The sequence below is a fragment of the Scyliorhinus torazame genome, chromosome 15 (assembly GCF_047496885.1).
Source record: "Scyliorhinus torazame isolate Kashiwa2021f chromosome 15, sScyTor2.1, whole genome shotgun sequence".
NCBI classification, from domain to species: domain Eukaryota; kingdom Metazoa; phylum Chordata; class Chondrichthyes; order Carcharhiniformes; family Scyliorhinidae; genus Scyliorhinus; species Scyliorhinus torazame.
Window position 1 is genome coordinate 205,296,877 of NC_092721.1, and position 11,803 is coordinate 205,308,679.

At 46.6% G+C, this 11,803-nt stretch overlaps 1 protein-coding gene across 1 annotated transcript in view; it reads left to right on the forward strand.

Annotated features, from left to right (window-relative positions):
• lamtor1 (late endosomal/lysosomal adaptor, MAPK and MTOR activator 1) overlaps window positions 1-11,556 on the forward strand; it is a 29,722-nt gene extending 18,166 nt beyond the window's left edge. The window contains exons 3-5 of the mRNA XM_072477491.1: window positions 3,465-3,542; window positions 7,850-7,973; window positions 8,551-11,556. Coding sequence (XP_072333592.1) covers window positions 3,465-3,542; window positions 7,850-7,973; window positions 8,551-8,643 — 295 coding nt within the window. The 3' untranslated portion in view covers window positions 8,644-11,556. The remainder of the gene's footprint in view (window positions 1-3,464; window positions 3,543-7,849; window positions 7,974-8,550) is intronic.
• The last annotated feature ends 247 nt before the right edge of the window (window positions 11,557-11,803 follow it).

Sequence of the window (11,803 nt, forward strand, 5' to 3'; positions counted from 1 at the left end):
CTCCCACAGTCCAAAGCTATGCAGGTTAGGTGGATTGGCCATGATCAATGCGCGGGTTTACAGGGATCAGGTTGGGGAGTGGGTCAGGTAGAGTGCTCTTTTGCAGGGTCGGTGCAGACTTGATGGGCCAAATGGCCTCCTTCTGCACTGTAGGGATTCTTTGGGGTAAGCTCCCTCTACACCGTCCCCATCAAACACTCCCAGGATGGGTACAGCATGGGGTTAGATACAGAGTAAAGCTCCCTCTACACCGTCCCCATCAAACACTCCCAGGACAGGTACAGCACGGGATTAGATACAGAGTAAAGCTCCCTCTATATTGTCCACATTAAACACTCCCAGGACAGGTACAGCACGGGGTTAGATACAGAGTAAAGCTCCCTCTACACTGTCCCCATCAAACACTCCCAGGACAGGTACAGCACGGGGTTAGATACAGAGTAAAGCTCCCTCTACACTGTCCCCATCAAACACTCCCAGGACAGGTACAGCACGGGGTTAGATACAGAGTAAAGCTCCCTCTACACTGTCCCCATCAAACACTCCCAGGACAGGTACAGCACGGGGTTAGCTGCCAAGTAATAATATTGATGTTCCCTGTGCTTCCTGGACATGATTGACTTCAGCCTCTAATGGCCTGATGTACAAGTGATGTTTCTATCAGATACCTGGCAATCCTGAGGTCAGTTGCCAGCGTCACTGGCTAGGACAACACTTGCTGCCCATCCCTAATTGTCCTTGAGGAGGTGTGGTGAGCTGCCTTCTTGAACCGCTGCAGTCCATGTGGTGTAGATACACCCACAGTGCTGTTAGGGAGGGAGTTCCAGGATGTTGCCCCAGCGATAGTGAAGGAACGGTGAGATATTTCCAAGTCAGGGTGGAGGGGAACCTCCAGGTGTTGGGGTTCCCAGGTATCTGCTGCTCTTGTCCTTCTAGATGTTGGTGGTCGTGGGTTTGGAAGGTATTGGCTAAGGAGTCTTTGGAAGGTGTTGTCTAAGGAGTCTTTGGAAGGTGTTGTCTGAGGAGTCTTGGTGAGTTACTGCAGTGCATCTTGTAGATGGTGCACACGACTGCCACTGTGCGCCGTTGATGGAGGGAGTGAATGTTTATGGATGTTTTGTCAATCAAGCAGATTGCTTTGTCCTGGATGGTGTCAAATTTCTTGAGTGTTGCTGAAGGTGCACTGATCCAGGCAAGGGGACTTGTGCCTTGTAGATGATGGACAGGCTTTGGGGAGTCAGGAGGTGAGTTACTTGCTGCTGGATTGCTAGCCTCTGATCTGTTCTTGTAGCCACAGTACTTTTATGGCTAGTCCAGTTCAGTTTTGTGCTTAGTGGAAAGCCCCAGGTGTGGATAGTGGGAGAATCAGTGATGGTAATGCCATTGAATGCCATGGGGTGATGGTTAGATCCTCTCTTTTTGGAGATGGTCATTGGCTGGCACTTGTGTCGCCTGTGGGCCCACCTTCCAAACTGTCACTGAGTCTAGAAAAGGGGCAGATTTACAAGGAAGCTGTCAGACTGGGAAGATCTAACGTAGCAGGTCGATTGACCAGGCTGGGCCTCTTTTCTCTCAAAAAGAGAAGACTCTGGGTTGGCCTGATATAGGAGTTCAAGATGGAGAACTTGATTCTCTCTGCGTACAGGATATAAACATCACCTGATGTGTATGGAATAGGCCCTTTGGCCCTTCGTGTGTGAGCAGCTCTTTAAACGAGCTGTCCAATGAGTACCAGGCCCCCTGCTCTTTCCCCATTGTCCTGCAAGTATTTACCCAATTCCCTGCCGAGTTTCCTGTTGAATCTGTTTCCACCGTTCTTTCCAAGGGTGCATTCCAGATCACAAATCACTGTGTCACTGGGCTTGTAATCCAGAGATCCAGTTCAATGCCCTGGGAATGTGGGTTCAAATCCCACCATGGCAGCCAGTGGAATTTAAATTCAATAAATCTGGAATATAAAGCTGGTCTCAGTGACGGCGGCCATGAAACTATCATCGATTGTTGTAAAAACCCATCTGGTTCATTAATGTCCTTTTAGGGAAGGAGATCTGCCGTCCTTACCCGGTCTGGCCTACATGTGACTCCAGACCCACAGCAATGTAGTTGACTCTTAACTGCCCCTTTGATGGGGTCCAGCAAGACACTCAATTCAAGGGCAATTGGGACACAAAATGCTGGGCCTTGCCAGAGATAAATTGGAAAATAGGACATGTTTCCTCACTGTCCCCAGGTTGATTCTTTTGCCAATCACCTCCTAGTTACTGACCCACCTCTGGGATTCTTGTACAATCATGGAATCCCTACAGTGCAGAAGGACGCCATTCGGCCCATCTAACCAGCACGACCCTTCAAATGAGCGCTGTACACATGTCCACCCCCTGTTCACTTCACCCTATCCCCGTAACCCAATCTGCATATCCCTGGACACTAAGGGGAAATTTATCATGGCCAATCCACCTAACCTGCACAGCTTTGGACTGTGGGAGGAAACCGGAGTATCCAGAGAAAAGCCACGCAGACACTGGGAGAACACCGCACAGACAGTACCCAAGGCCGGAATTGAACCCGGGTCCCTGGCGCTGTGAGGCAACAGTGCTAACCTAGGGGCTGGTTTAGCACAGTGGGCTAAACAGCTGGCTTGTAAAGTAGAACAAGGCCAGCAATGCGGGTTCAATTCAAATACCAGCCTCCCCGAACAGGCGCCGAAATGTGGCGACTAGGAGCTTTTCACAACTTCATTGAAACCTACTTGTGACAAGTGATTATTATTATTAACCACTGTGCCACCATGGTGCTGAGGCAGCAGTGCTAACCGCTGTACCACCGTGCTGTCCTTGTTGTTATTGTCATTAATAAATCCAAGAGGGAGTTGAGGGGGAGCTTTTTTCTTTGTACCCAGAGAGTGGGAAGAATGTGGAACTCACCACAAAGGGTGATTGAGACAGATAGATTGGATGCATAGGGGAAGCTCAGCAGATGAGGGAGAATGGAATATGAGGTTAACCTGATGATATTCACTACACTGGGCGAAGGCTCATATGGAGCATGTACACCACATGGACTAGTTAGGTCAAATGGCCTGTGCTGTACGATCCAGTGTAACTTATTCTCATGCTTGGATGCCTTTAGGATTTCGGGAGCATTTGTCCAGTTTTATTTTCGGTCTGTTTGGCCTCAAAAGGATGTGTGGGGAGTGTATGAGCTGGTAGGGGGAAGGGTGTTAAAGGGCCTCTGAAACTGCAGTGTGTGGTTGGGACCACTTGGTCTCTCCCTGTGTGTGTTTTTTGTGTCTGATTTGCTGTTGTGGCTGAAGCTACCCGCTTGCGACACGGCTGCTCTCTCTACTCGTGAAGCTGACTGAGAGCCGGTGACCAGACAAGGCACTCTAGGCATGATGGGTAAGGAAAACATATCCCACTGGCCCCTGCTGCAGCTCACTAATGTGATTGTCCTTCCATCCCCAGTAACATCATCGATGTATCAGCCGCAGATTCACAGAGTATGGAGCAGCACGAGTACATGGATCGAGCGCGGCAGTACAGGTGAGGGGATCGAGTGTGGCGGTACAGGTGAGGGGATCGAGCGCGGCGGTACAGGTGAGGGGATCGAGCGCGGCGGTACAGGTGAGGGGATCGAGCGCAGCGGTACAGGTGAGGGGATCGAGCGCGGCGGTACAGGTGAGGGGATCGAGCGCGGCGGTACAGGTGAGGGGATCGAGCGCGGCGGTACAGGTGAGGGGATCAAGCGCGGCGGTACAGGTGAGGGGGTCGAGCGCGGCAGTACAGGTGAGGGGGTCGAGCGCGGCGGTACAGGTGAGGGGCCTGAAGGAAACAACCAAATATCACCAAGGCTCCTTCCAAACCTGCATCCTCTGATATCTACAAGACAAAAGCAGCAGACACATGGGAACAAGCCGCACACCATTCTGACTTAAAATATATTTCCACTCCTTCACTGTCGCTGGGTCAAAATCCTGGAACTCCCTCCCTAATAGCACTGTGGGTGTAACATAAGACGTAGGAATTAAAGTCGGCCACTCTGCCCATCAAGTCTGCTGTGTGATATGAAACTCCACTTTCTTGCCATATCTCCGTAACCCTCGATTAAAAATCTGTCTCTCTCAGCCTTGAACATACTTGACAACCCAGCCTCTACAGCTCTCTGCGGTAAAGAATTCCACAGATTCATTACCCTCTGAAAGAAGAAATTCCTCCTCATCTCTGTCTTAATGGGTGACCCCTTCCTCTGAGATTATGCCCTCTGGAACTAGAATCTCCCACAAAGGGAAACATCCTCTCCGCATTTACCCTGTCAAGCCCCCTGAGAATCTGAAATGACTCAATAAGGTCACGTCTCATTCTTCTAAACCCCAATGAGTACAGGCCCAACCAACTCTACCTCTCCTCATAAGAAAACCCATCCATACCTGGGATCAGCCGAGTGAACCTTTTCTGGACTGCCTCCAATGCCGGTATATACTCCCTTAGATAAGGGGACCAAAAATTCCAGGTATGGTCTAACTGGTGCCTTTTATAGTTTCAGCAAGACTTCCCTATTTTTAAACTCCATTTCTTTTGAAATAAAGACCAACGTTCCATTTGCTTTCCCAATTACCTTCTGACTCTGCGGGCTAGCTTTGTGTGATTTATGCATGAGGACCCCAAATCCCTCTGTGCTGCAGCTTTCTGCAGTCTGTCTCCATTTAAATAATGTTCAGCTCCTTTATTCTTCCTACCAAAGGGCACAACTTCACATTTCCCTCCATTATATTCCATCTGCCACATCTTTCCCCACTCACCTAACCTGTCTATATTTCTCTGCAGACTCTTTGTTATCCTTACCACTTGCCTTCGCAACTATTTTTGTGTCATTCACGAACTTGGGAATAGTACATACTCTTCCTTCATCCAAGAAAATAAAAATTGTAAATAATTGTGGCCCCAGCACAGGTTCTGTGGCACTCCACTAGTTACAGGTTGCCATGTGGAAAATGTCCCTCCTATCCCAACTCTGTCTTCCACCAGTTAGCCAATCCTCTACCCATGCTAATATATTACCCCCCAACGCCACGGACTCTTATCTTGAGCAGCCTTATTGAACGCTTTTTGGAAATCCAATTATATTCCCCTTCATCTACCCTGCTCGTTACCACAGAGAATTATAATAAATTAGTCAGACATGATTTCCCCTTCATTAAGCCATGCTGACTCTGCTTGATTATATTGTGTATTTCTAAATGCTCTGCTATTACATCCTTTATTCTGACTCTTAACATTTTCCCAATAACAGAAGCTAACTGACCTCTAGTTGTTTTTTTTTATCACCCTCCTTTTTTTTAAATAAAGGTGCTACATTGGCAGTTTTCCAATCCTCTGGGACTTTTCCAGAATTTAAGGACTCTTGGAAGATTTCTACCAGTGCACCCACCATGTAGCTACTTCCTTTAATATCCGGGATTCCATCCATCGGATCCAGGGGGCATCCCTTTAGCCCCGGTAGCTTCATTAGTCTTTTTTCCCAGTGATATTGTATTTATTCCCCCCACCCCCGATATTTTATTTTTGGAATGTTATTAATGTCTTGCACCGTGAAGGCTGCCACAAAATATTAGTTTAACTCCTATGCCATTTTCCGGTTCCCCATTATAATTTCCCCAGTCTCATTCGCTAAGTGGCCTATGTTCACCTTTTCTCACACTTTTTTATATATTTAAAGAAGCTCTTTCTGTCTGTTTTTCTATTGCTAGTTTATCCTCATAGTTGAAATTAAATGAAATTGCTTATTGTCACAAGTAGGCTTCAAATGAAGTTACTGTGAAAAGCCCCTAGTCGCCACATTCCGCGCCTGTTCGGGGAGGCTGTTATGGGAATTGAACCGTGCTGCTGGCCTGCCTTGGTCTGTTTTCAAAGCCAGCGATTTAGCCCTGTGCTAAACAGCCCCTAGTTTATCTTCTCCTTCTTTATTTTTTGATCATCTTTTATTGATTTAAATATGTTCCCAGTCCCCTGGCTTGTCACTAATCTTTTTAAAAAAAAAAAAAAAAAATTTAGAGTCCCCAATTCATTTTTTCCAATTATGGGGCAATTTAGCATGACCAATCCACCTACCCTGCACATCTTTGGGTTGTGGGGGCGAAACCCACGCAAACACGGGGCGAATGTGCAAACTCCACACGGACAGTGACCCAGAGCCAGGATCGAACCTGGGACCTTGGCGCCTTGAGGCAGCAGTGCTAACCACTGGCTTGTCACTAATCTTTGTCACATTATGTTTTTTCTTTCCATTTAATACTGTCCTTCACTTGCTTGGTTAACCATGGTTGATTTAGCCCCTTCCTAGAATCCTCCTTCCTCACTGGGATACATATATTGTTTTATAAATTTAGAGGACCCAATTATTTTTTTCCAATTAAGGGGCAATTTAGAGTGGCCAATCCACCTAACCTGTCCATCTTTGGGTTGTGGTGGTGAGACCCACGTGGACAAGGGGAGAATGCGCAAACTCGACATGGAGAGTGACCTGGGGTCGGGATCGAACCTGGATCCATGGCAGTGTGAAGCAGCAGTGCTGTCGACCTAGAACCATAGAATTTACTATGCAGAAGGAGGCCATTTGGCCCATCGAGACTGCACTGGCCCTTGGAAAGAGCAACCTACTTAGCCCACACCTGCACCCTATCACGGTAACCCAGTAACCCCACCTAACCTTGTTTGGACTCGTAAGGGGCAATTTTAGCATGGCCAATCCACCCAACTTGCACATCTTTGGACTGAGAGAGGAAACCGGAGCACCCGGAGGAAACCCATGCAGACATGGTGGGAAAGTGCAAACTCCACTCAGTTACCCGAAGCCGGAATTGAACCCGGGACCCTGGAGCTGTAAGGCAAGATTGCTAACCACTGTGCCGCCCCTTGTGCCACCTCACTGGGATATATTTTGTTGTGAATCATGAACTATTTTCTTAAATGTCTGCCATTACTGATCAACCGTCTTTCCTGCTAAACTCCTTTGCCAGTTCACTCCAGCCAACTCTGCCCTCATTCGTATAATTACCCTTATTTAAATTTAGCTCATTTGTCTCTGACCCAAGTTTATCATACTCAAATTGAATGCTAAACTCTACCATGTTACGGTCACTGCTTCCTCGGGAATCTTTTACTCTGAGATAGTTTATTAAACCTGTCTCATTGCACATTACCAAATTCAAAATAGCAGGAAACTGCTCCGTATACACTCGATGAATTCGTCCTCATAGCTACCTTTGCCAATTTGGTTTTCCTCATCTACATAAAGGTTAAAGTCACCCAGTATGTCTTTTACATGCCTTTATTATCTCCTGATTTATTCTCTATTCTACAGTGTAGCTAATGTTAGAGGGCCTATAGACTACTCCCACCAGTGCCATCTTCCTCTTGGTATTTCTTACCTCTGCACCTTCCGATCCAAGATCATTTCTGCCTATCGTACTTATTCCATCTCCACTTGGATTCCAGCGGTTAGCTCATCACCTTTTCAACGGCTATTAGGGATGGGCAATAAATGCTGATCTGATCAGTAAAACCCATATCCCTCGAGTTTTAAAAAAAAGTTATTTAAATTCCAGAATACTGATTTTTCACTGCGGCCTGCCTAATGACTGGAATTGGCTAAAGAATCCGAAGAATGGGGCTTTTATTAATGTAACGGGTTATGATCTGGAACACACTGCCTTAAAGGCAGTTGAAGCAGATTCAATAGTAACTTTCTCAAAGGAATTGGATACATACACAATGGGAGAATGGGTTACAAGGTTATGGATGGCTCTATGCTGAGATGGGTTGTAACTTTCTGCCTTGGTTCTTTTCGTCAGCACGAGGTTAGCAATGATCAGCGGTTCGACGCAGTGCAAGCGAGTCACTTCCCTGCCGACGTTGACCAGCCAACCACACCAAGTGTTGGCCAGTGAACCCGTGCCCCCATCAGACATCCAGCAGGTATGTGGTACTGCCCTCTCCTTGGCACCAATGGCAAGGTGTTGGAGATGACTAGTAGTATGGTCATCTTAATCTACTAACCCTTTCAATTCCTGGCTGTAAAATCATGTTGAGACACAAGCGGATGGCCGAGGTTTGCAGAGGAGCCGCTGTCTCCTACTGGGCACTGGGTGGGCTGTAGAGATTGGGTGACTTGTTCTGCCTCAATGGAATGATTTAATGGACAAGTGATGATCTTCCTGCCCTTGGAATAGCTGAGGGCTGGTTCTTTGGCTGATGGCGGGTGTTGTGGAGGATGGCCGAGCCTGGGGGGGGAGGGGCTTGGAAAGATGACTGAGCTGGGAGGGAGAGGAGGGCCGAGCCCCCGGGGGGGGGGTGTTGGCTTAAGGCCAATGCTGTTGATGTGTTAAAATTAGTCTCAGTCACGTATAGCAGTTGGTCAAGTAGTGAATTGACCAATCATCTCCATTCTGCCTGAGATTTATGTCACTTGTACAGCCTGTTTCTATTTTCAAAATAAAATCTGGATGGAGGCGTTTGTAGATATGTTCAACAGTGTTTGTTTCTCTTGTCTCAGGTCACTAAAATCGCTGCTTATGCATCAAGTGCTCTTTCCCAGATCAAAGTGGATGCCAAGGAAGAACTTGTAGTGCAGTTTGCGATTCCCTGACCCCTCCACCTGCGTCGGAACCCATTCTCCGAAGACTTTAACATTGGGACTAACTATCCACCGAGAGATGTAGAGATACCTCCATGCCAGTGGGTGTCTGCTCCCGTAAATCACGCCTATTTTTAAAATTAAGCTTCTTGTGCTGTATATTTACCTGATTTGATTTTTCTAGATTGCCATGTGGTTTTTTTTGAGTTAAAGCTTTAGGTGGTTTATGACCTGGGAGAGACTTTGTGAAACATACTTCACCTGCTTTTAAACACACTTTCATTTGTTTTCCCCTATTCAGCACTAACTGTACATTATTTACCCTGAGCGATAGTGGGAATTTCTTTTATTAAATATTATGCCTGACAAAATTAACCCTTTGTTGCTCCCTGAAACACATCCTTCTGTCATGAGATATCCATTTATTTCCCGAGTTGAGGTTCTATTTTATTTAATTTCTAATTGTGTTTCTGGAGAGACTCGTGAAACATTGGTCTTGACTATGTTTGTCGTTAGTTTTCATTTTTTAATTGTCCGTCTCTGCAGTGTGAGCAGGTTCTGAGTGTTGTTGTGATCGGGTTGTTGAGCTGCTGCGGGTTGTTGCTGTACTGACACAGTCTTGGCACTCAAATTACCTGTCTGCTGTTACCACCCCTCCTCTTCCTCGGTTACTCAAAGGAAAAAGTGTGTTGGGGACACGTTAGAACGAGGTGGTTGTCGGTTAGTGTAAATTGCCCCCGCACTGCCCAAGGCGTCTGCTATTCTGTTTATTTCGGTTTGGACGTGGGGTAAGGGTAAGTAATGGACATTGAATTGCACATGTGTGAGCCCCCCCCCTCCCCCCTGCCGGGGGCCACTGCACACACCTTGGGAGGGGCAGAATTGTAGAGAGATGGTATTGGTTAGTGGGCAGCGGTTTCCATAGTGAACATGTTCTGTTAATTTATCGCCACCTAAACCTCATCCCAGAGCTTTGCAAAGTCATCTCGACAGGATCTCGGAAGCTGAACTGCGAGCATTGCTCCGAAGGTGGAATTAGTTACTCACCTGTAATTTTCTGTCCTCCCTAAAGTCCCGGTGGACAGTAACTGGCATAGATGTGGATGCAGAAGACTCGATACAAATCCATGTGTGAGGACCACATTCCTCAATCACATAACCTCACTTAGTCACTAATTAGCTGTGAATCTGAATTTGATAAAATGACCATAAATTGTCTTGAGGGGCTCGGAGTTTAAAATATCCTGGTACAGTGGCATGTGCCCATGGTGTGTGTTCAAGCGCCCACATCTGCTTGGTAGCCGAGAGATTTGAGCTTCCCTTTCCTATCTGATAACTATCATTTTAACATTCATTTTTCATTTAGTTGGAGGGGGATCTTTTCTGCGATCCAGAAACTGGGCTTTGTTGTGTCTTTATCCACTGCTCTGCAAAGGGTTGGTTTAATTTACTGCATCCATCCCCTGTCTGAGTTATTTCACTCCTTTATCAGAATTCGAGTGTAAGCAGACTCGATACAGTGAAGAAGAATAGAGAATTTAATTAATAGATGTTTCTTATTCCCGAATCCCATTCCCCCCCCCCCCCCCCCCCCCCACCTTATCGAGCCACTGAATGGGATTTGTACCAATACCTAAATACTTGGGTCCCCCATCCGATCTACTCAGCATTTCCTTTTTCACGATGCACACCTGATCACGGAGTACAAATTGTTTTGCTTTTAATTTTCCCCTCTGATTTCCACAGACTGGTTGAAAATCCAGCATTTTCCTCAGCAGTTGACATGGGATCCAAACTGTTGGTGACACAGCTTTTCCCTGGGTTTTGTGTGTGTATGATTTTGGTTGCACCGTTACTATTTCACAGATACTATGAGCTCTCTGAAACAGCGGGCAGTGAGGGTGGGGAGGGAGTGTGAAGTTCCATCCTCTTCGCTGGAGTGACCATGTCTTTTTTTAAAACCCATGCCAAGGTACGGGCTGAAAGCTGTTTGAATTAACTCTGCTTCTACTTTGTCACTTCCTGTGCGATCGAATGCAGTTGTAGAATTGGGTTAACAGTTTAGATGTATGCAGATTCAAGTGACAGATTTTTGCTAAAGGTTGTTCTCTCTCTCTCTCTCTCTCCTGAACCTGACACACTCCGTATTCTCAGCCTTGCTTTTAATTTTCAGCCTTTTAATCTGTTTGGGTTATTTCTTTTTGTCTACATCCTCTCTAACTGAGGAACTCGATTGTCGTTTAACTGACCTCCACAGGTCTGTCCGTATCCAGTGTTTTGTTCTCTGCCCGTGTTCAGTTTAAACGGTGTGGCTATTGCCAGTCTGGAATACAGTGGGTCATGCAGTTATATCTCCTGGTATCTCAATCAATTTCATGATGGAATGGTGTGATTTTGTTTTTTTTAAACAAGGGAATAAAATCCGATTTGACCTTGTGCAGAACCCCTAGTGAACCCTTTTTGCAAACACCTTGTCATTTATAATTGCCTGTCTCTTCCTCCTTTTAAAGAAAATAAAATTTGCGACTGTTGGGTTTCTCAGGAGATGTACCTCCGGGAGCTGCAGCTGGTGTGGCTGATGGGACTTTGTTCTCGCAGCTTTGGGGACGATCCTGCATTGGGAGGTTTCCTGGTGCCTGTGTGAAGTGAAGGTGGGTTTGGGATTGACTATGTGGTTGGCACTCACTTTGTACATTCAACAACCACTGAAGTGAGGTACAGAGCCTGTGGAACTGAATCACACCTCCCTCCCCAAACAGCTAGTTTGCAGGAGAAACTGTGGATAGATGGGACGAGGGAAAGGAGAATGTCACCAAAACACTCATTTAACAGATGGAAGTGTGAATTGGGTATGGCTGGAATGTTGAGAAAAATGTGCTGAGTTCAACCTGTCTGGAATAAAAGTAAATAAACTTTCAAAGTACATCCCAGTGTGACTCCCTGTTCACAGTACATGCTGGCAATGAGATTCCATCTAATGCTGCTGGAGTGGGAAATGTGCATTTAACATGCTTGCTTTTTAACTTATTTTGGATTCTCTAAGGTACTGGGTTCCGGGGGAATCCCTGCTCACAGGTACCTGCTGGGTTCTGGGTGATCCCTCCTCCCGAGTACATGCAGGGCATCGGGGGGGGGAATCCCTGATCTTGGTTACCTGCTGGGTTCTGAGACA